The sequence below is a fragment of the Haemaphysalis longicornis genome, unplaced genomic scaffold (genome assembly GCF_048455015.1).
Source record: "Haemaphysalis longicornis isolate Haplotype H1 unplaced genomic scaffold, Haemaphysalis longicornis Haplotype H1 scaffold_10, whole genome shotgun sequence".
In the NCBI taxonomy this organism is placed as follows: domain Eukaryota; kingdom Metazoa; phylum Arthropoda; class Arachnida; order Ixodida; family Ixodidae; genus Haemaphysalis; species Haemaphysalis longicornis.
The window spans coordinates 67,672,891-67,697,374 of NW_027526204.1; the positions used below are offsets into that span (position 1 = coordinate 67,672,891).

At 47.6% G+C, this 24,484-nt stretch overlaps 1 protein-coding gene across 2 annotated transcripts in view; it reads right to left on the reverse strand.

Annotated features, from left to right (window-relative positions):
• LOC144158667 (uncharacterized) overlaps positions 1–24,484 on the reverse strand; it is a 39,598-nt gene that overhangs the window by 9,370 nt on the left and 5,744 nt on the right. Inside the window, exons 2-4 of one of the 2 annotated variants that reach the window (XM_077689699.1) lie at positions 11,427–11,565; positions 8,660–8,793; positions 1,298–1,409 (exon numbers count right to left, since the gene is read on the reverse strand). In XM_077689699.1, the coding sequence (XP_077545825.1) occupies positions 1,298–1,409; positions 8,660–8,793; positions 11,427–11,565 (385 nt within the window). The remainder of the gene's footprint in view (positions 1–1,297; positions 1,410–8,659; positions 8,794–11,426; positions 11,566–24,484) is intronic. The other variant, XM_077689700.1, reaches the window with a different exon arrangement.

Genomic DNA, 24,484 nt, shown 5'->3' on the forward strand with positions numbered 1-24,484 from the left:
AATATCCTTATCTAGGTAATCAAAATTGATTCGTTGCCCACCCCTACGGCTCGCCTAATAGCATCAATATTGCTTCGGTGCGTTAAAGTGGCAATTTGTTTTACTTTTAGTATGAGACCCTTACTCTTAATCTTCATTTTGCGAGCTGTTCGCCAGATCTCATTATCTCTGCCTCACTAGAAGTTATTATAAGCATCCGCCCCTTGATTTTCTCAAGTCGATTATAAAAGCAACACCAAATCCATCAATCGAACGCAGGCCACCAGAGATTGTTCTAAACGTAATTTTGTTGGGAGCCTGGCTTCTCAAAGACAGTGCGGAGCACCCAAACCAAAAGCCGGTTGCCATTCGCCGCTTTCTCTGAGTGTTGGAGGAAAACACTCGACGTCTTGTTTTTCTAAAACATTCATTGGGATAGTATAATCTAACTGGTGTTGTATAATCTGATGGGGATGAAAAAAATTGATGAGTTAAACCTATGACGTATTGGCATACAATGCAAGGAGGTATCTTCACTTAATTTAGTCATGTTCATAATCCGGACAAGAGCCTCTCTGGCACATTCAGAATTCATAACTGTAAGCAATACGGTCTTAACTGTGCCTTTAAGTCCTTCAAACTTTAAAACATTTACCTTCGTTGTGAGAAAGAGCATCATGCTTTTTATGTTAAAAAGATAGTGAAGCAGGTGGCCTAAACCTAAGGAATTATAATGGCACGAAATGGTGTTGCGGTCATCGCACAGTCTTTCTATATCAAAATATCATTCCCGCAAATACATCGCTTATAATCATTGCTGTTTTATTTATGACAAGCGCAAACACTGTAGAATGTTATTTTGACCCTCCTCCTTCTTAACATACATCCGGTGGATTTGCACGCAATTGATTCCCATGTATCCCTGAACTTCTGGCACCAAATGTCAAGCATGCTACAGTGAATCTTAATTTCAAGCGAAGCTTTCAATGTAGCGATATCAAAACTGCTAACGCGTTCAGCCAATTTTTATTTTGGGAACAGAAGTTAGGTTTAGGACGTCACTCAGCTTGAACCCCATGTGTTTCTGAGAATGCGTGTGTTTACGATTAACTTGTGAGCTAGTACTTGCAGGAACACCCTGAATAAGCAAGTTTTATGAGGATCAAAATTACCCACTGTAATTTTGTATATTTTTTTTATTTTAGTTTATATACAGCACAACATCTCCAGCGGATTCTAATTCCGACACAACAATTTGTTTTTGAGCTATCACCATTTGAATAACATGATTTTTTTATTGAACTATCAAGGAACTCACCGGCACCGCTGACTGTTCGGATTGTAGGGAGGCTGTTCATGCTCCGGGGGAGGTTGTTCACGGCATTTTACCGCCTTTTTGTTGTCCTCGCAAGCCATCGCTCTTTGAAAATCTGCGAAATAAAATGTGTGCTATTTTCTCCGTCCGTCCGACGGCTATTTTGTGCGTCCGACTTTGGACAACAAGAAGGATTTGCAACGACATCGCTTAGTTGGACTCAAGCGCAGAAGTTTGTTTGAAAAGTAGCAAAAGCTAATTATGATGATGAATAAACTTTATTGGAGACCAGGTGCTGATGTTAGGGCACCCGCACGGTGGGAGGCTTCCTTAGTCCTGGATGCCTTGGGCTATGCTGGCCATCCGTGCCCTCTCCATCAATAGTCGCTCGTGTGGAAGGTCAACAGCTCCACCCACTGCTCATAGTTAGGGTTGGGGTTCAGCGGGTGGGAAGGGGATTCCTGGCACTCCCATACAATGTGGTACAGGCTGCCTGATTGGGGGCAGGATTTACATGTGGCAGGGTATATGGTGGGATACATGGCATGTAGCAAGATGTTGAAAAGCTGAATTTTATGTATCAGGTAGAAGAGAATAAAGCGCGAAGAACAAGATGGTTCACCAGATACCAATATGGCGTTGCTACCTTTCACTGCAGGAAAAGGATTGGAAAAATAAAAGAGTGAGAGCAGCTGAAAAGAGGTGCAAAATTTCCCCCAAATAACATGAATGCATTCTAACCACTACTAGATATTGCTTGATGCACCTAAATGTGCTTCCATGTTTTCAAGGCGAAAACCTGGTGACACTTATCGACGACCTGTTTATTTCTACGTGGTATTTGCGTCTCTTGGTTAGTGTCTTTCCGTCTTGTGCAGAAATGTCTTTGTCAGGCTTCCTAAATACTACACCGCCTAAGCTTCTCTATTCGCATGCCGTCGGGTTCAGGTGTCACGCGGTACGCACTAGTCTACAAGTTGTATGTTAAATATCCAGTTTATAGCTTTGTGAATTTTGTAAATCAGGAACATTCGCTGCTGAAAACTCGCGCTTCCTGGAGAATCCCGAAGTAGGTACGTGGCACGAGGAAAGGAGGACCTGCTTATATGGTACCTGTGGCAGCGTTCGGAGATATTGCAGGGTAAGGCATTGCACTGGTACTGTGACACCGGAAACTTTCATTGTACTTCTTGCAGTGTTCGGAGATAGTGCAGTCGTGGGCATTGCGCTGGTACTGTGAAGGACCGGAAACTTGTATTGTACCTCTGGCATAGTTCGGAGATAGTGCAATGGTAGGGAATTGCGGAGGTTCTGGAAAGATCCCGAAATATTAAATGCGATAACAGCAGTAATGTATTATTTACTATTTACCGTAGTCGTATTTTTTTTATGAAAAAAAAAAGAACTACAGTCAAAGCCCATCAATACGTAGTCGGCCGGGAAAGACGTTTAGGTACCCACTAAACGATGTAGGAATTAACCACCAATGCCAGTTTATGGGCCACCTACTCGCCGGAAATAAACTACGGAACATTGCTATCAAGCGCACGCACTCGGACAGGCTTTATTGGCGGGTGGCAGCAAAACACTTGATAGTTTCACTTGCCGCCGTGGTGACTTTGCCGCGATGACGGCATGACGACCGCAAACGGCGTAATGATCGCATAACGGCCTCAAACACACTGGCGGAATTAAGAAAAAAGTTCTCTTCGGCGCGGCTGCTTCATAAACTGGATTAGATTGTAATCGATGCCGTCAACAAATTCCGACCCCCATTGGCAGCTTTTTCACGCTTCCGGGGCCTTATTCGCGACGTACCAAATTTACCGTGAACTGTGAATTCGCCAGAAGTATTTTTGGGGGGGGGCTTTTAATTTCGGTCACGAGCTTCAGGTTGACAAAGTGGTCGTGTAGGCGGTCGTCATTTTGACGTTTCATGGTTTTTACGAGCCCCAGCTTTAAATTTTGCCCTATTTCTCTCTACTGAAAGCGCATAATTCCTCGCGGGCAATGGAAAACTAGACGAAATGCAGCCGACATGACACCTTAGGCATGCCTTTCCTATTCAAGTAAAATAGGGCTTGTATGGCACGCCTCCTCTGCGATTGGCTGAGAAGACGCGACGCAATTTAAATAGTTGACAGCAATGCTTAGGTCACATACTGACAACTTCAGCCTGCGATAAAATGGCGTGATGTTACGTAAAACCTTGTAAAAATGGCGGATCTTGCCGCCCTGAAATACGGAAAAAGTTTTTGCCCACCTTCGCCACACTGAAATTCGCCTGAATTTGGAGCAGGCATAGTTTCGCATGACGCGCAGTTAAAATCTGCTTACCGAACGAAATAATAACCTTCTGTTTCCAGGTGAGGGATCGCGGGCATTGAAATAACGTTGCGTATATTTTTTTTATGTCCGGCAATAAAATCAGAATTATCTCTTTGGAGTAAGGACAACATGAGAGGGCCGTAAAAGCCTCTCAATGACAAAGAGAACCCCACTCACGTCATTTGTTGCCACTCCTTCTACTAAGCCGGTGGGTCACATTATTGAACTCAAGAGAAAAATAATAAACGAAAGTGACTGTTTTATTCGTTACTGCACTGATTGAGCTTGAGTTTGACGAATAAGTGAATCGGTGGCATCGGTACGTTCTGACGTTATCGAGTGTGTAATTTTGCTGCCCTTACCACGTCATACAACCGCTGGTCGTGGCCGTTTTTTTTTTTTTCTCTTATCACGCCATACACTTGTAGCATAGCAGCAGACGATTGCGTTGCGGCGTTGACGGGCGGGGAGGTGATAACTAAACAAAGCTTGCATTGAATCAAGGACCTCAACTATGTTACTAAAAGCGTTTGAAAGAAATAAATTGGTACGGTAAGAAAAGATTTTGTTATGTTCTTTAGCTTAACACCCGCATTTCGCTCTCTTTCATATAAACGTTACTTGATCGCCTTATGCCGTTGGCGCCAATGTTTACCTGAAGAAATGCGTTTTTCTCGCCGACCGAAGCAGCCGTCATTATTTTTATGGTGCATGCCCAGTATTTTTGTATCTTTTATGGGTAATATTTGATAGTTTGGCTGTGATGTCTATAAGCTAAGCGTCAAATCACACTCCATGTCGTCATAGCTATACGTGCATCACGTCACATTTTCTTTACGTTTTGCTTCCACAAAAAACATGGCAAATTCACCGTGAATTTATGCAGTTGAGAACAGGGCCTCCGGAGGCTAACCTCGAAGGCCATGCTTTTTTACCCTCCAATCGGCAACCACTGCATGAGCAAAAAATACGTCATTGTGGCCACGTTGTAACGTCACTATATCGCTGGCGAGTGTCGTGCGTGTGTCGCAGCTCGAACATCGAACGTCTTCACACGTGATATTTTGCCGATTTTGTGCCTGTGCGTGTAGAATAAGAAATAAAATAGCACGATAACAATAAATAAAATAGCGTCAACGGCTTCAGCAACATGCCAGAACATACGGTTCAATAGGGGATGGAAGGGGAATTTTCGCCAGTGTATACGTTTAAACCGCACTCCCGCATTGAACTGGCACGTATTGACAAAATTTGACTGTACTACTCAAACTAGAACTACAGCTTTTGCACAATGCGCACTTGAGGCTTTCGCCGTAACAAGCATGCAGACGCCTCCCTTTTACACAGCGAGGAAGATACAAGGATACCTGCGCATTTTTTAGGGTTACGGAAATGCAAAGGCTGTACTGTTTAATTGAGTATTCCTGCACATCGCTGTTCTACTGGAGCCTAGATTCTACGCTTCTGTGATTACGGTGGTTATAAACCAAATAAAGGCGCACCTGCAACGTTATGATGGTTTACTGTTGCGCGACATATCTTGATACGTTCCGCCCCTCCAAGTGCAACTTTCTTCCTCGCTAGCGATTTTGGCAATATACCTGCGTTGCTCCACGTACTGCGGGTGGAGGGCGAAACACATTGGCGAAAATAGCCCGTCTACGCATGCGTATCACGCCCCTTGAACCGGTTTGCCTGCCAGAAGCAACGTTTCGCGGCACTACATTGCCTGGAAGACACCTCAGTTCAGCCGCGGCCGCTCGCAATCAACCTGTTAAAATTTTAACGCGTCGCGTTGGATACCAGATTGCTCGCACGCACACGTGTCTACCGTTTCATGCATGTTTTTCTGCATTGCGACCGCACTTGCCGTCCGCAACTGGGCGATTGACAATGGTTTCTATAGAAACCGTTGTGATCAAGGTCGTTTCCCTGCGTAGTGTCACCCATTCACAGGCGGACCAGCCTTCGCCTACTTTGACTGCCGGCGGAGTGCGGCCTCCTACTTGATCGGACAACCAAGATAACAGGATGCAACGCCGGCACTGTGAACGCGAACCTCACTGACGCCCTCTCCAGCACGCGGTGCAACAGCCGCGTACACCAAAAGTCTTCTACGGCGAGCCTTACGAAGACGTGCAAGAATGGTTTGGAGCACTTCGAACGAGCCACCCCGTTCAACGGCTGGGCCAATGACCGTAAACGGCGACAGGTGTGCTACCCTCTCGACGAAGGCGTGCAAACATGGGTTGAGAACGATGAATCTGAATTTTCGTCATGGGAGGAGTTTTGTCAGCGCTTACTAGCGACTTTCACGAGCAGCCACCGTAAGGAAAAGGCTGAAGCTACCCTTCAAGCAAGAAATCAGCGCCAGAACGAGAGCTCCACCATGCAAAGCCTCCCAAATTTTTATTAATCTAGCGGGAGCGATGACCGATCGGCATGTCAGCACCTTATCATGGTGTTCACCGGCAAAATAGGCGAGGGTACGCCCACGCGCGTGGAACTTTCTGTCATAGAAGCGTCGTATGCATCGCTGTTCTTCTCAGGGCAACACACCCCCCGTTTTTCTTATCTTACCAGCCTGTTTCGCTACCGCCAAAGGTAGCTAAGCAGCGTCGGGCACATAGTCATTCAGATGCAGTGGCAGGGCTTGTACCACTCTCAAGGAAACAGCGCAGCAGACGACACTCATACAGCAGATAGCCCTATGCGCGTGCGCGTACTCTCGCCTATTTCACTGCTGAGCACAGCGATAAGGCGCTGACATGCCGGTCGGTCGTCGCTACCTCTGTATTATTAAACATTTGGGAGGCTGTACGCCGAGGGTATGGCCCCTCTTTTTGTGCGCACAGGTCCCGCAATGACGGAAAACAGAAACGTCCGGCACCTCATGCGTGACGTCAAGCAAGACATCTTCGCCGGGCTGACACGGAGTCCCCCGAGAACGGTTGCGAAATTCGTATAGGAGGCTGCAACAATTGACAGGGCACTTTACCAATGTTCCCGGCACTACAACCGCGAGCAAGACGTCTTCTCCCCTGCATAACCGAAAACGCAAGACCTTGGCTCCACGAGCTGGTAAGGCAAAGTGTCCGCGAGGAGCTCTAAACACTGCAGCAGGAACCTGTGTCCCCGGCTTCCGTGTCCATTGCGGAAATTGTGAAGAAGGAGGTAAGCTAAGCTGTGCGGGCACCGGAACGAAGTGACGCGTCGCGGCAGGGTAACCCACGAGTCTCGTATGCCTCAGCCGTGCAGCAAGCTGCTTACTGCACCGCTCCAACACTCGCCACCATCGCACTGCAATGTACCCTGGGGGTGATACGTTGCAGCGCTCCCTGCCTGACGCAACCAGGCCGTCGGAGGAGTGACCTGCAGAGCACTCCGTACTACAAGCCCTTCTGTTTCCACTACGGAGAAGAAGAGCAGGTGTAGCGTACCTGCCTATCGCCGAGCTGGTCTGCGGGGATTCGCGCCCGATGCGCCACCACCACGAAACGGACAACGACCACCGAAGATCGCGGACTACACCACCGAATACCAGAACAGGTTTCTACTGGACACCACCGAACGCCGGGAGACGTTTCCGCCCGACTACATCGCTGAACGTCAGTACACGTCTCTGCCACAACGCGTTCAGTCCCGGACGCCGTCCCCTGCCCGAGGTAGGTCCTCTAACCCATGGTTCTCCTCAGGTACTGCCGGCCGACTCTGCGGAAGCCCTTAACACCGGGGAAACTGAAACCAGTGGCCTCCGGAGGCGAGGCCGCTGGCGACACTGACCACCAAGATCCTCCATTGCAAGAACGATGATAAGAGGATGACGAAAAGCCGAAACGCAAATGGCATCCCATGATCATGATCATCACCAGCATTATCATCCTCATCCTATCTACGCCCTCTGCAGGGCAGAGGCCTCTCCCATTAATCTACAATTGCCTTCGTCCTGTGCTAACTGCGACCAATGTATCCCCACAAACTTCTCGATCTCATCTGCCCATCTAACTTTCTGCCGCCCCCTGCAACGCTTGCCTTCTCTAGGGATACACACTGTTACCCTCAATGACCAACGGTTGTCTTGCCGTCGCATTCCATGCCCTGCCCACGTTTATTTCTTCTTAATTTCTGAATTTCTTCTTAATGTGTGGGTCTGGACAGCGATTTGCCACCGAGGACTTTCAGAAAAGCTGCTTCGCAGATACTTCGGACGGTATCATGTTATTCGCCGTCTGTGAGCCGTCAATTACGAGGTTTTACCCTAAGACACCACAGCACTTTCTTCCCGCCGTAGCACTGCCCCAGAAGTTGTGCATGTGGTGCGCATTAAGCCATGCTACACCCAACGTGCAACCCTTAAGTATGACGCAGCGCTACATGCCCGACTATACCCTACCACAGTAAGCCACCGGCATGACTGCTACTCCTTTCTTTTGCTGTTGTCCAAAGAGGGGGTGGGTGCAATGCCACGACTCCCTTCGATAACGCGGTCAAAGAAGAAGAACAAGGTTTCGGGCCACCGGGAGGCCAAGGCAAAAAAAAAAGACGAGAAAGAAGTGGAAGCTGACTTTGACTGGCTTGCTGTTGGGAACAAGTTCACCTTTTAAAATAAACGTCCTCTTTTCACCTGGTACAACTCTCAACGTGTGAGATCACCGTTACATTATGGTTTGCCTATTTACAACTAACTTCTGGTTTTTCGTGCTGCGTAATTAGGTTGGCCATGGGTATAATCTTATACTTTTCCGGAATATTTAGGGCCCTACAGGACTTTGCAATTTTTTTCCGCCGGAAAAGGGGATATTTCCTGATTTTTTGCTTGGCCTTTTTATATTGTAAGAGGCGTTGTACTTTACGTACTGACAGGTCATCCCGATTAAGCGCATGCTTCCATGGAATAGTTAGTCTTTTCGGACATCTTCAATATTACTAAAGAGGCAAATTTATTTAAAGCGGAAAATAAGCACAATAAAATGTGTGAAGTGAAAATCTTTTCGAAACTCTTCTGCTAGCAACAAAATGTGAAAGCTTAATTCTTACCTTTGAAGAACTCAGTATCACAGACGAAGTCACGCAGCAATTCGTAACCTCTTTCCTGTCGGTTAAGATCCATCCCCGCTTTTTGAGGGCACTTCTCATCTTCCCTGTGGCATGGACTTTTCATTTTTACTTCACTGCAAGAAAACCGTACAGAAAGTGTTAAATTTAAATCGATGCTTCGTGGGACAGGTATTCATGTGCTTGAAACGTGTTTATACCAGTAAGAACGTTCGTTTATATGGCCTCAAAGTGCTACACAACTGCTTTTCAAGAAATCCCACGATCCTAAAAGGTTGCATGAAATTGTGATGCTAACACAGGGTATGTTACCTCTTTGTACCTAAGATTTAGAAACTGTAAGCAGTGTTTGTCAGTAGAGGCATCAACTACTAAGAAACAGTAGCGTCCTGTTGGCTGCTATGCTTGTCGTTGTAGCCGCTAACATGCATTGTGGTTTCGCGAATTCGTGATTTTCTCGGTCACCCATTCACATAGCGAAGCGCGTTTTGCTGATATGTGTAGCCCTTAGGAATATCTAAAAAGTGGTTTTTGGATTTTCCCTAACCTACACTAGCGAAGTGATTCCGCCTTCCGCAAATAAAATGGTGTTCCTAAAGATTCTAAAGTAAATCTTTCACGAATTCAGTTATCCAACTTATTTTTACTAGCGTATGTTACTCGTGCATTTAGGAAGTAGATATACTTTCCCGACAGGCATAAAACAGTGTTTATAAAATATCTGTAGCGGTACGTTGCTTGACTTCACTCCGCGAAGTGTCACAAGAACTAGATGTTGCCGAAATTTTGCCGCTCATCACGACGAAATTCTTCGATTTCGAAACTACGCATGAGTTACCTAAAGGCGATGGATTTCCTTTTCTTCTCACTTGGCTCCTTTTGCTCCCCTTTGCTCCCCTATGACTAGGCTCATCTTAAGCTGGTACGGAGGGGCATCGTCAAGTCTTTTACTTCTACAACGCCTTGATAAAGTACTTTCTGATCCAAAAGAGCCTGCATTTTGAATGTCACGCCTCCCGATTAGCAGCAGCAGTGTATCCGTCGCACATCGTGTCTTCACTAGCTTAACCAATACATAGAAAGGCACGCCTGAACGACTATGCTGAAGCCTAAGTGCCGAGAGACAACGGAAAATTTTCTGAAATTTTTCTGGCATCTTCTGTACCACAAACCAAAACAGTCAGGTTCTCGTGCTGACATTAGCATTGGCTTTTCGGCTCACAAGAAGTTTTTAATTATGTAGCGACTACTTCGTGGTTGACTGTGGTTGAGGGGATTATTGGGATAAGTTTCAGTATACACGCGGTTGCCTGTTCTGATTTAAAATAAGGTTTTAGGTTATCGTAGAGTGTGTCTCTCCGTTGTACATTTCTTTTTTTTTTCTGCAGCGCATCTAGATTTATTCAGGACTAGCTTAAAAACAACAGCCGTGATTACTTTCACAGTTGTTGTCAAATGGCAAGAATCGCATCCTAAATGTCTTTTTTATCTAGCTTTTGGCGTCAATTACGAGTGTTTAGGAACAGATGCTGTTGGTATATAAAGAGAGGATTCATGAACACAACGCATAAAAGGCGTATGTGGGCGCTGCGTGTCCACTTACGTCACTACGATTTTGATGTTTTAAATGTTCTTTGCAGTTTAAGACCCCATATACGGAATGCCCTCTTATGACCAGGCCTCAATCATCGAACATTACAAACTTTTAAGGGTGTGACTACGTCAACACAACTGAATGTCCCTTGAAGTTTGCTACTCCCCAAAACAATAGGCTACGTAACCGAATGTCAACGCAGAAGCCGATACCTCCACCCACCTTTTGTGTAAGCATGGTAAGTTCAAACCCAAGTTTCTGGATCACGTGTTTTAGTACGACGCAAAAGGACATTCCAAGTACGACAAGTACGAAGTACGACATTCCAAATTTATCCCGTCAAATTGGCCAATAGGTCCGTTATGTGCCTACAGCGTCTTACCTTGAGGACCACCATAACTCGTTAAGAACGAATAACGTACCAGTAGCGAAGACATGGACTATTTTATTCTTGGTCTCCTAAACGTTGCAACTGCATAAATATACATCTGATTCGCTGGGCTTTGTTGGCGCTGTGCGGAAGAATATACGCCAAAACAAATCTTCAACGTGCACCGACATCTAAGTGACGTGGAAATTTCTTTCCATACGCCAAATATAGGCCAGTAACAGTGGTCGCAAGGACTACATTACGTGATACCTCTGCCAGGTGCACAGCACCATGGAGATTAGGTTGCTGCTGTTGGTGCCTACAAAAATTTGAGCTTTTACTCCATTTTCACTAAAAATATCCAGAGTATTGAACTTTAAACAAGTTCGCGATCCCCCTACGGTTTGTCTCTACGCAGAGCATCTGACCTCATCAGCAACAAAACCGGCTTTCTTCATTGTGTCCTGTCAGGATAACCCTTCTGGCCAGCGCTATCGTCCGCAGTATTTCACCTCACCATAGGGACATATCTCTCCGTTGCATTTTGGCGAGCAATTCAGAAGTTTACGGTCGACAACAAAAACAAGCAAGGCAAGGCCACCTTAATTCTATACCGTTGCCGCTACCCTTTCGTGAGCTCCATTCTTGAAAACATTTCAAAGACTGTTTGGACACCTCATAAAAAAGTAAATGTGGGAAAAGCCGCCAAGGTAGTCTTTTTTATTTTAAGGTGTCCGCGCAACAGAAGAATAAAAGTGTAGTCCAGGGAAAAATAACTTTCATACTTGCAGACCCTGTCGAATACAGTGTTGTTCAAACGACCGTCGTCGTCTGGTTTGAGATCATGATGCTCCAACACACGGTAGTACTTCAAGTAGCAGCCGATGATTGCCGTGGCTGTACATTTCTCTTCGGTAGGCACACCTGATAAAAAAAAAACAAATTGTGAAACGGGACAAAACCGGGTCTCAAAGGAAACGCGTAGCTGGGTTGTATCCATTCTTTAAGGCCAATGATCGCTTTTTTGTGCAAATTAAGAGCATTATATACATACCCACCCACACACACAGATATATAAATATATATATATATATATATATATATATATATATATATATATATATATATATATATATATATATATATATATATATATATATATATATATTGCAATTATTAATTGGAGCAGGGAACGGTATGTGGGGAACGATCGCCAATCTTCGCGTGGGTATGTGCTACGGACCTGCAACAGTCACAACCAATGCCTGTCTGCGTCTAGCAAGGTTATCTCTGGCATAACCGTTTTTGAAGAGACTACTCTTACCTGCCTCTCGCTTGGACAACTCATTGAATTAAACACTATTGAAATATAGATTATACATATCTTAGGCACATCTGTACGGTAAGTTGGAGCATTATGACAAAAAATAGTCGCAGACTTCGACAACGACTCAAATGAAGATCGATGGGACAAGTGCTCGTTCCGCTTGTCCCATCGTTCTTCATTTGTGTCGTTGTCCAAGTCGCGCTCTATTTGTTTCAAGCACACACCCACACACACACACACACACACACACACACATACATATATATATATATATATATATAAGAGAAGAAAAACTTCGAACAAGGTAAAAGCACGATTGTGGCCTACGTTTCAGCAAAGAGAACTTGCTTTCCTCAGGGCAATCTCTCGCCTGGCAGGCAGGGTTTATATAGGGGTAGGACCCCAGTTGAAAGGAGAGGGAAAGATGGAAGGGAAATTGAGCAAGCTGATTGGTTTCGGAGTGTGTCGGGGGAGAGATTGAGGGGCCAAGAAGGTTGTCTAGTTTAAGCCGCGAAGTAGGTCACACGGAAGTCAGCTGATGGTTGATATTCGTGGAATTTTTGGACAGAAAGGATGAGAGGGTGCTTATTGACCCGCCGCGCGGTATAGGGAAAGGATCTCAGAACCGCAGGAAGCAGACCAGGCGGTGAGGGTGGGGTCCTGATCAGAAACTATCTGCAAGCCTCAGGTCAAAAGAAAAGATAGAGGCGGGGGAAAACTAACTAGGTCAAGGAAAAAAGAAAAAAAGGAGAAAAAAACAGGGAGGGAAACCACATAAACCCACACACTAAAGAAAAAGCAACGACCCGGCAACTGAAATGGCACGTGTCACCCACAGCAACATTCCTGGAACAGGCCTGTCCTCAAACTCAAAAACGAAAAGATAAAGTTACAGTGACGTACGGGGCACAAGACCACGCGGAGTAAAAAAAAGGAGAAATTAAACAAATAAAATTGAATTCCAAAACCAAAAGTGGGAAAACAGCGGCAAAACGAAAGCGCCAGGCCACCTGCCCTAATAACTAAATTTTCAAACGCCCTCCCAAACGTAAACAATATACTGCGGAAGTACTACCCCATTTTAGCCAGTAACGACCAACTTAAAAAGACTTTCCCGGAAGCACCAAGGGTTACCTACCGAAGAAACAGGAATCTAAAAGATATTTTAGTGCATGCTAAAACAGGGCCTTCAAAGCAACCAGTCATAGCCAGCTGATCCCGCCCCAGATGCAAGACTTGTAGGCACCTGCAAATAGACTGCGTTGTAAAAAGCACAGCCAGTAATTATGTCCACAAGATTAATTCAAGTTTTACGTGCACTTCATCCAACATTGTGTATATGTTGGAATGCTCAATGTGCCACAAACAGTATATAGGCGAAACGAGTCAGCCTATGAGCCTACGGCTTAATGGTCACCGGGCAGATACTCTTAGCAAATCCTCCATAGCTGTAGCGCAGCATTTCAACCAACCAGGCCACAATTTTGATGACCTTAAGTTATATATACTTCAGTCAAATTTTAAGTCTACTAGGGACAGGAAATACCGAGAATCCTACTTAATTCACAAATTCAACTCCATGGAACCTGCGGGAATTAATGCGTCTAAGGGCAACATGGAATCCTTGCGATATTCACCGGGAATACAGCATTAGGCATTTTCGTGCATATACCTCATCCAAAGGCTATGACCGTTCACTCTGCTCTGTACCTTGTCACCTAATTTCTTTTTCCTTTTTTTTTCATTCCTTAGCGTCTAGCTTAATACTCGCCCTCATGCCTCCCACTTTTGGTTTTGGAATTCAATTTTATTGGTTTAATTTCTCCTTTTTTTTTACTCCGCGTGGTCTTGTGCCCCGTACGTCACTCTAACTTTATCTTTTCGTTTTTGAGTTTCAGGACAGGCCTGTTCCAGGAATGTTGCTGTGGGTGACACGTGCCATTTCAGTTGCCGGGTCGTTGCTTTTTCTTTAGTGTGTGGGTTTATGTGGTTTCCCTCCCTGTTTTTTTCTCCTTTTTTTCTTTTTTCCTTGACCTAGTTAGTTTTCCCCCGCCTCTATCTTTTCTTTTGACCTGAGGCTTGCAGATAGTTTCTGATCAGGACCCCACCCTCACCGCCTGGTCTGCTTCCTGCGGTTCTGAGATCCTTTCCCTATACCGCGCGGCGGGTCAATAAGCACCCTCTCATCCTTTCTGTCCAAAAATTCCACGAATATCAACCATCAGCTGACTTCCGTGTGACCTACTTCGCGGCTTAAACTAGACAACCTTCTTGGCCCCTCAATCTCTCCCCCGACACACTCCGAAACCAATCAGCTTGCTCAATTTCCCTTCCATCTTTCCCTCTCCTTTCAACTGGGGTCCTACCCCTATATAAACCCTGCCTGCCAGGCGAGAGATTGCCCTGAGGAAAGCAAGTTCTCTTTGCTGAAACGTAGGCCACAATCGTGCTTTTACCTTGTTCGAAGTTTTTCTTCTCTTGTGTTCTCTACCATCTTCAAAGTTCTACTACTCCCTATATATATATATATATATATATATATATATATATATATATATATATATATATATATATATATATATATATACATATATATATATATTTATTTATTTATATATGTATATATGTATATATTATGGTGACGTCGTCAAGTCGGGCAGAGTCCGAGCGGACGTAGGAAACCGGGGCTGAGGTTCGAGCTGTGCGAGGACACACTTCGTCTCCTTCCAAAAGCGCTGCATGGCACATAACCTTATCGGAAGATTGTCCACCAAGCCACTGGAAAAGTGGCCATCTGCTAATATTGAGGTTCTTCGCTACAATATATATATATATATATATATATATATATATATATATATATATATATATATATATATATATATATATATATATATATATATATATATATATATATATATATATATATATATTGAGCAGGTAAGAAGTTCCGGACTACCGTAGCAATAGGTCAAAACTTGGGTGCAGACACTTGGAAAGCACTGAACAAGGATTTATTGTTTTATTGTTCCCAACAGTTTCGAAAGGAGAACCTTTCTTCTTCAGGGGTTATTTTAGAATTGACAGAAAAACGCTTATACACACTTTGCCTCCGAGGGCTTCCCTTTCTCCTCACCCTCGTTAATGAGAGCTCTCGGGGACAGCAAAAACGGGAGTGTCCCGAGAGCTCTTATTGACGAGGGTGAGGAGAAATGGAAGCCCTCGGAGGCAAAGTGTGTACATAAGCGTTTTTCTGTCTATTCTAAAATAACCCCTGAAGAAGAAAGGTTCGCCTTTCGAAACTGTTGCGAACAATAAAACCCTTGTTCAGTGTTTTCCAAGTGTCTGCACCCCCGTTTTGACCTATAAATATATATATATATATATATATTGTAAAGGAGATAGTCGGCGTTCCGGTAGAAGGCTGGGCTCGTTTATTCACGAACGAGGCGTCGACGCAAACGGGGTGAGCCGAAACGACCAGCTTTACGCGAGACCGACGGTGAACGAGCGCGTCCTCTTCCTCGAGCGGCATCCGGCGCAGCATGTCCACGTAGGGGGATTTGCCCGTTGTGGCTGATGCTCATCACAGTTATCATGGGCGCAACATGCTTACTACAATACCCCCGGCGGAAAGAGGAGCCATCCTGGCGACCTACGGGGAACACAAGACGAGCGGGTCATAGTATGGCTTCAGCCTCTGGACGTGAACCGTCTCGCGACCACGACGTCGGCGGTCCGAGGTGGACGTTACGGGTTCAACAACATAGTTCACTGGTGACGTTTGTTCCAGTACTCGGTAAGGCCCTTGGTATTGCGAAAGAAATTTCGACGAAAGACCGGGAGCCGGGCACGGTACTGAAAGCATGACCAGTGATCCTTTCGTAAATGTTGGAGCTGTAACGGAGTCATCGTGACGCGCCTTTTGGCGTTGCTGCTCTTCCGATGTAAATCGCCGGGCTAGCTGGCGACATTCCTCGGCGTGTCGAGCGATGTCAGACAGTGGTGCGTACTCGGAGGCGTCAGGTCGGTACGGGAGTACTGTATCTAGCATGCAGGAGGGCTCGCGACCATAGAGTAAAAAGAACGGCGAGAATCCTGTGGTCGCCTGCGTGGCCGTATTATAAGCATACGTCACGAAAGGAAGAACGAGGTCCCAGTTAGAGTGGTCCGAGGAAACGTACATGGAGATCATATCGCCGAGTGTGCGGTTAAACCTTTCGGTCAAGCCATTTGTCTGGGGGTGGTAGGACGTGCTCTTTCGGTGGACCACGTGGCACTCGGCTAAAAGGGCCTCCACGACTCCAGATAGAAAGACGCGGCCTCTGTCGCTCAGTAGTTCGCGAGGAGCACCGTGCCGAAGAACAAAACGGCGTAGAAGGAAAGACGCAACGTCCCGAGCCGAGGCGGCCGGTAGCGCAGCTGTTTCGGCATACCGCGTTAAGTGATCAACGGCGACGATGATCCAGCGGTTACCGGCGGCTGTGCTTGGGAGTGGGCCGTAGAAATCGATGCCTACCCGGTCGAAAGGCCGCGCTGGGCAGGGCAATGGCTGGAGTGGGCCATTGACGTGATGCGGTGGAGACTTGCGACGTTGGCAGTCCGGGCAAGATCTAACAAACTTGGCGACAAAGGTGTACATCCCGCGCCAGTAGTACCGGAGTCGGAGGCGCTCGTAGGTTTTAAGGATTCCAGCGTGAGCACTTTGCGCATCGGTGTGAAACGTGGTACAAATGTCCTTGCGCAAGTGGCGAGGAATCACGAGTAGCCATTTTCGACCTTCGGGGAAGTAGTTCCGGCGATATAGGAGCTGGTCACGAATAGTGCAGTGGGCAGCTTGACGGCGCAGTGATCGAGGCACAGGAGCTGCCCGTGAGTGCGACAAATATTCGAGGATCGAAGAAACCCAAGGGTCTTTGCGCTGCTCAGCAACCATGTCCGTCATGGCCAGAGAGGTCAGGCTGTGGTCTGCTGCGAACAAGCTATCTATATCCGACGCAAGCGGGGATCGAGAAAGAGCGTCGGCGTCGGCATGCTTCCGTCCAGACCGGTACACAACACGGATATCGTACTCTTGAAGGCGGAGTGCCCAGCGGCCAAGACGGCCGGCGGGATCCTTGAGCGACGATAACCAGCACAGAGCATGGTGGTCCGTTACGACGTCGAAAGGGCGACCGTAGAGGTAAGGACGAAATTTGCTGATTGCCCATACAATAGCCAAACATTCTTTCTCCGTTACGGAGTAGTTGACTTCGGCCTTCGTGAGTGTACGGCTCGCGTAACTCACCACGTATTCGTCAAATCCGTCCTTTCGTTGAGCGAGTACAGCACCTAAGCCAACACCACTGGCATCAGTGTGGATCTCAGTCGGCGCATTCGGGTCAAAGTGCCGCAGTATCGGTGGTGACGTAAGGACCCGACGTAACGTTAAGAAAGCGCTCTCACACTCGGGGGACCATTCGGAAATGTCTCTACTTCCGCCGAGAAGTTGTGTGAGAGGCGCAGTGATGGAGGCAAAGTTTCGTACAAAGCGGCGGAAGTACGAACAGAGGCCGATGAAGCTTCGCAGGTCCTTCAGCGTTGTTGGCTTCGGAAACTCCGACACAGCACGAACTTTTCCCGGGTCCGGGAGGACACCGTCTTTCGAGACAACGTGTCCTAAAATGGTGAGTTTTCGAGCAGCGAAGCGGCACTTCTTAAGGTTCAGCTGCAGACCAGCGGAGGCAAGGCATGTTAGCACTTGTTCGAGGCGTGTGAGATGGGTTTCAAAATCATGCGAAAACACGACAATGTCGTCTAAATAGCAGAGACACGTTTTCCATTTCAAGCCCCGCAGTACGTTGTCCATCATTCGTTCGAATGTGGCCGGCGCATTACATAGTCCGAACGGCATGACGTTGAACTCGTAAAGGCCATCGGGTGTCGTAAAAGCCGTCTTTGAACGATCAGCGTCGGCCATGGGCACTTGCCAGTAGCCGGATTTCAAGTGTAATGACGAGAAAAACTCGGCTCCCTGCAGGCAGTCGAGCGCGTCGTCTATGCGAGGCAGCGGGTAAACGTCCTTGCGCGTGATTTTGTTCAGGCAGCGATAATCCACACAGAATCGAATAGAGCCGTCCTTTTTTTTAACGAGAACCACAGGAGAAGCCCAAGGACTCACGGATGGTCGAATGACGTTGCGTTTCAGCATGTCCGCGACTTGGTCATCAATGACACGCCGTTCTGTGGAGGACACGCGATAGGGTCGCTGTCGCAACGGTGCGTGCGTGCCAGTGTCGATCTCATGACACACAGTCGACGTGCGGCCCAAAGCGGTGTCGTAGCAGTCGAAAGATGAAGTGAAGCGGTGTAGAAGAGTAAGCAGCTCGTCACGTTCGGCCGAAGGAAGGTCGTCGTCAATGGCGCTTCTCAAAAGGGTGTCATCAGGTGGAGACTGAAGACCAAGGGCGGTGATGTCAACGGGCGTCAACTCCTCAAATACACTGACAAGTAGACCGGGATTCACTTCTTCTACAACGCCAAGGCATTCTCCGCGAAAAAGTGTGGTAGGGAACGACGTCGGGTTTGAAATGAGCATTGTGCCGGCACCAGTTGCAATATCAAGAACGGCGAACGGCAGCGACAACCCTTTGCGAGCACAAATCAGACCGGATGGCTCGAAGACGACGGTGGCGTCAGGAATACTGTTGCACGACAACGGCACAAGCGCAGATGAGCCAGGAGGAATGTGCGTGTCGTCATTGACACGCAACTTGGCGGTTGTCTCGTCCTGCGGGTTTTCTACTTCCGGAAACAGCTCAACTTCGGCGCGATCACAGTCAATGATGGCGTGGTGGCGCGACAAAAAGTCCCATCCGAGAATCACGCTGTGAGAGCACGCCGACAAAACGATGAGCTCGACTACATATACAACCCCTTGAATTGTGACCCGAGCAGTGCATGCGGCCAGCGGCTTCAACGGCTGCGCACTAGCGGTTCGGAGAGTAAAACCACCTATAGGTGTCGTCACTTTTCGTAGCATTCGGCAAAGTTTCGCGTCAATAACAGACACCGCAGCTCCAGTGTCAATAAGCGCCAGGGTAGCAACACCATCAACACACACTTCGATTACATTGGACGGCGAACAATGAGGACTTAGGCATTTCGACGTTGACGCAGTTTGTGCCTCCGAAACTGCGGCGTCTAGTTTTCCGGGTCATCGTTGGTAGTACGACGGCGCATCGGAGAGAGTGAGCGGCGTCGTGGGGAAAGCGAACGACGGCTGACGAAGTCACGGTTATCCGACGGAGCAGTCGAGGGCAGCCGGGTCGGAGCGTGCTCCATGGGCGGTGTTGGCGTATAGGGTAAGGGCCACGATGCGTTGCGCCCACCCGTCATGCCGCGACGGCAGTAGCGTGCAACATGTCCAGCAATCCCACACGAATAGCAGATAGGGCGGTTATCCACCGTGCGCCAAGGATTCGCGAATGTAGACACTGGATGCGGGGCGACATGCATGGACCGGACGCGTTGAACCCCGGCAGTGGCATGACTCCCAGGGCTTGCAGTAGGCGCAAAGAAGGGTCCCGGCATAGTTCCAGTGTAAGGTTGTGCCACGGTCTCCGCATAGGTGAAAGGCCTATGTGGCACTGGGTCGACGAAGGTCAAAGGGGCTGGCATCGTAGGTTGCGGCGTTATGTCGGCGTATACCACTGGAGCTACCGCGGAATTGGGCGGTCGAGTGCTTGGTAGTGCGTCAGCGACTTGTTGTATAACGCTCCTGAGGGTTGGGGCCAAATTCGACTGAGGTGGCTTCGCTACGTCGCTAACGAGAGACAGCTGACGAGCCACCTCTTCGCGAACAAACTGCTGGATTTGGGCGAAGAGAACACCCCTATCCTCAGATGCCACGCTGCAAATGGAATGGTCCTGTTCCACGGGCTTACGAGTGAGAGCCCGCTCTCTGCGAAGTTCATCGAACTCTTGGCAAGCGTCTATGACTTCAGCAACCGTCCGAGGGTTTTTCGCGAGCAACATCTGGAAGGCATCGTCGGCTATGCCTTTAAGAATGTGCTTGATTTTGCCCTCTTCGGTCATAGCGTTGTTTGCCCGCTTGCACAAGTCAAGGATGTCCTCGATGTAAGAGGTAAAGGTCTCATTCATGCGCTGAGCGCGTTCGCGCAAACTCTGTTCAGCGCGCAGTTTCCGAACAGCGGGGCGCCCGAAGACCTTGGTAAATTCGGTATTGAAGTCCGACCATGTGCGTAGATCAGCCCCGTGGTTCTTATACCAGGTCTCCGCGACACCGGTGAAGGAGAGACTGACGTTGTTCTGTTTGAGTTTATCGTCCCAATTGTTATGGGTGCTCACTCGTTCGAAGGTGATGAGCCAATCCTCAGCATCCTGGTCATCAGTGCCGTTGAAGAAGGGGGGATCCCGCGAACGGACCGTGCCAGGGCAGATGATAGGTGCCACAGGAGGTGTGGACTCGTGGTGGCCTCCGTGAGACATCCTCGAGGGAAGTGTCCGGTTTCTCAGCTCCAGGATAGATAAATGGGGACCCGAGCAACACCGCAACCTCCACCAAAAATTGTAAAGGAGATAGTCGGCGTTCCGGTAGAAGGCTGGGCTCGTTTATTCACGAACGAGGCGTCGACGCAAACGGGGTGAGCCGAAACGACCAGCTTTACGCGAGACCGACGGTGAACGAGCGCGTCCTCTTCCTCGAGCGGCATCCGGCGCAGCATGTCCACGTAGGGGGATTTGCCCGTTGTGGCTGATGCTCATCACAGTTATCATGGGCGCAACATGCTTACTACAATATATATATATATACATATATATATATATATATATATATATATATATATATATATATATATATATATATATATATATATATATATATATATGCCAAGGTAGCGTAAGAGGGTTCCCGCCAGTTACCCGATTATGACAGGCTGTAGACGCTCGCGTCACGCCCCGGTGGTTCAAAAGAAGGTCCCCTTCTCCCCGTGTAGTCGAAGTGCCGCTGGCTACCACCCTCAAATGTCCGATACCGTTGTAGTAAATATAAATACCCTAGAAAGTGCAGGAGAACAGTCACCCAGCTAGCCGAATTGGTAAGGCATTCGAGATTTAATCGAAAGGCGTGGGTTCGGTAAATAAAACATCACTAACGGTAAAGAAATAGTCAAACCATTCCCCTATGCCTTCTTTGGCGGTGTAGACAGCCGGCATTAATTTCTGTATATATATATATATACATATATATATATATATATATATATATATATATATATATATATATATATATATATATAGCGAATCAGAATAGGATATGACGGGCTCGTTGAAACAAGACAGAAATAAGAGTTGGCAGTCAAGGCAACCTCGGAAAGCAAAGGGGAGGATGTAGTACGTCAAGATAAAGAATTTGGAAAATAAGAAAGTGGAGAAAAAATGCCCGCCAGGTGGGATCCGAACCCACGACCTCCAGAATACCGGTCTGGTGCGATAACCACTACGCTACCGGCGGGGCTACTTCCAGCCTCCACTTTCTGTGGTATTTATGTTCACGTGCTTTTGTTTCCTGCGCTTGGGGGTGGTAGCCAGCGCCACTCGGACTACTCGGGGTGATAGGGACCTTCTTTTTAACCCCCCGGCGGTGACTCGAGCGTCTAAGACATGTTGAGAGTGGTCGACCAGCGTTGAACCCTGTTAAGCTAACCTTGGCAGCAAGCCTGCCAGAACAGAGGCCCTCGCTATGCATGTAGCGTATCAGAATAGCAAATGAGGGGCTCGTTTAAATAAGACAGAAATAAGAATTGGCAGTCAAGACAACCTCGGAAAGCAAAGGGGAGGATGTAGTACGTCAAGATAAAGAATTTGGAAAATAAAAAAAGTCGAGAAAAAACTACGAACAAGGTTAGCTTAACAGGGTTCAACGCTGGTCGACCACTCTCGACATGTCTTAGACGCTCGAGTCCCGGCCGGGGGGTTAAAAAGAAGGTCCCCTTCACCCCGAGTAGTCCGAGTGGCGCTGGCTACCACCCCCAAGCGCAGGAAACAAAAACACGTGAACATACATACCACAGAAAGTGAAGGCTAGAAGTAGCCCCGCCAGTAGGGTAGTGGTTATCGCACCAGACCGGTATTCTGGAAGTCGTAGGTTCGGATCCCACCTGGCGGGCATTTTTTCTCCACTTTCTTATTTTCCAAATTCTTTATCTTGACGTACTCCATCCTCCCCTTTGCTTTCCGAGGTTGTCTTGACTGCCAATTCTTATTTATGTCTTATATATATATATATATATATATATATATATATATATATATATATATATATATATATATATATATATATATATAGGCCGACGGATGGCCCCACACAAGCTGGCCACAGTACCGTGTTACTAGCATGTCAGTTACTGTACAGAACCAGCCACCGGTGATGATAATCGTATAAAGATTAAGATGATGATGATAATGGGTATATGCAGATGAGAGATTTGCCCCCCCCCCCCACAACCGATGGAGAATGACCACAGCATATAGTGACCCAAAACGCAACAACTACACAGTAATGTTGACGGCACTCACACACGCTCACACGGCATGTTATATATAAAGAAAACTACGAACAAGGTAGCGACAACGAATATTTCCAATGATGGTAAGCCTCCTTGCTGAAACGTTGGAAATAAATGTCCGTTGGCCTCGTCCGGAGTGGGAAATTGATGTGAACAGTTACTCGTGCGCCACCCCTTTTGGACGTTAACATCTACTACAGTTACCAGTGGCCACTATCCCATACCCCATCTTCCTCTGATAGTCATCTTGATCATCATCTTCCGTTTCTTGGGCTCGCGTCCTTCTCTTCGCCGTCAACTGGGTGTGTGTTTCGCGAGGGCTGCTACACCTAATAAACGTCCTGCGGAAGCTGTCCTTCAAGGCTCTTACTATATATATATATATGCATGTATATATACATATAAATATATACATATGCATATAGATATATATATATATGACGTTTTGGCAAGTTCAGGGCTGTAGTGGGAGCCGCTCACAAGTGACGAGGCAAGAGAGCATATTGCAACAACGGAAATATTTATCAAGAAAATAAAAAAAAGGTAGGGACGGAAGGAGAAAAAAATGAATAAAGATGTCGCAAAGTCCGGCGTGGCACCCGAACGCCCTCTCGCACAAGAACAGTCCGAGTCGAAGCCGGCGGCAAATTTCACAAGGGGCCTCACAGTTTTGGCGGCGGCGGGAGAGGCGGCGAGTCGAAGCTCCGGTCGAAGGCGACTACCACTGGCGCTCGTGGTCGTTGACGGGGCGTGGCCCCGGCTTCCGATAACAGTCATGGCGCCATGACGACTTGGCGAGAGAAGCTGGTCGGCGGGAACACGGGCGTGCTTGGGGTAGCGCTTCCTCAGTCCGGGCGACTGCCGCTGGAGCGCAGTGTCTTCTTAGGGTCAGTGTACCCGCCGTCCGGTCGACTGCCGCCGGTCCACCTGGCTACCTCGGGGTAGACAATCCGCTCGTTCCCTCGATCGCTTCTCGATCTTTCTCGAACCCCGAGCCTCGTTCTTCTTCTTTCTCGCCTCCCTTGTCTCGAGCCCCCTTAGGATGTTCGCTTCTTTCTCTTTCCTCAGCAACTCGCGCGCTTGCTGCGTCTTTTCTCGCGATTTCTTCTTGTTCTTCCCGCACTCGGGGCACATCATGACATCACCCCCCCCCCCCCCCAACAAGAAAGTTCCCGGGTGGAAACACGCGCACTTTCACAACTTTACGCGGGATAAACAAAATGACGACGAGTGTAAAAAAGTAAAAACTGCAAATATTGTGCACGAAAGTTATTGATCGCATACTTGACGATTAGGCATACAAGTTCGTATGAAATTGCTAGATCTTTCCCTCGGCTTTTTATATCTGGCCCTACGTTTTCGTATTCCTTGATGCAGTGAACTGTGGGCGAATACACTTGCAAAGAAAGGCTCAGTTTGAGCACTTAATTGTCCCTGTGCTAGGCCCTCTGAAGTAACTGCAGGGGCTGGTGGTCTGTTTGCTAGATGAATTCCTTTTCGTAGTGTTAGGTGTCCTTTCGGATGGCCCACACACACGCAAAGCGTTCCCGCTTGACTGTTGCATAATTGTTTTCTCGTCGGGGAATCGTTCGGCTTGCGTATGAACCCTGGTACGGCTGGGCGCTGTACTGCAGTAGCTGTAATCCTCCCAGGCTTCTCTGTCAGCCGTCTATACAAAGAACAAACAATTTGGTTGTTTTGAGGTGCAGGAAGAATCGAATGCACTTTATAAGCGACCCCAAACCATCCACCGCCGGCGGCGGCGGCGGCGGCGTCGGCGTCCGCAGTGCTCCTCTATATTTAAAAAAGAAACAGCATCCGGCGCCAGGTTTCGATCCGAGGACTTTGCGGCCGCAGCGCGACGCGCTACCGACTAATTTCATTGAAAGCGTACAGTATATACGGGAAGTGTTTCGTGCTGAGGATGATCCCCCTGAGTGGTTGC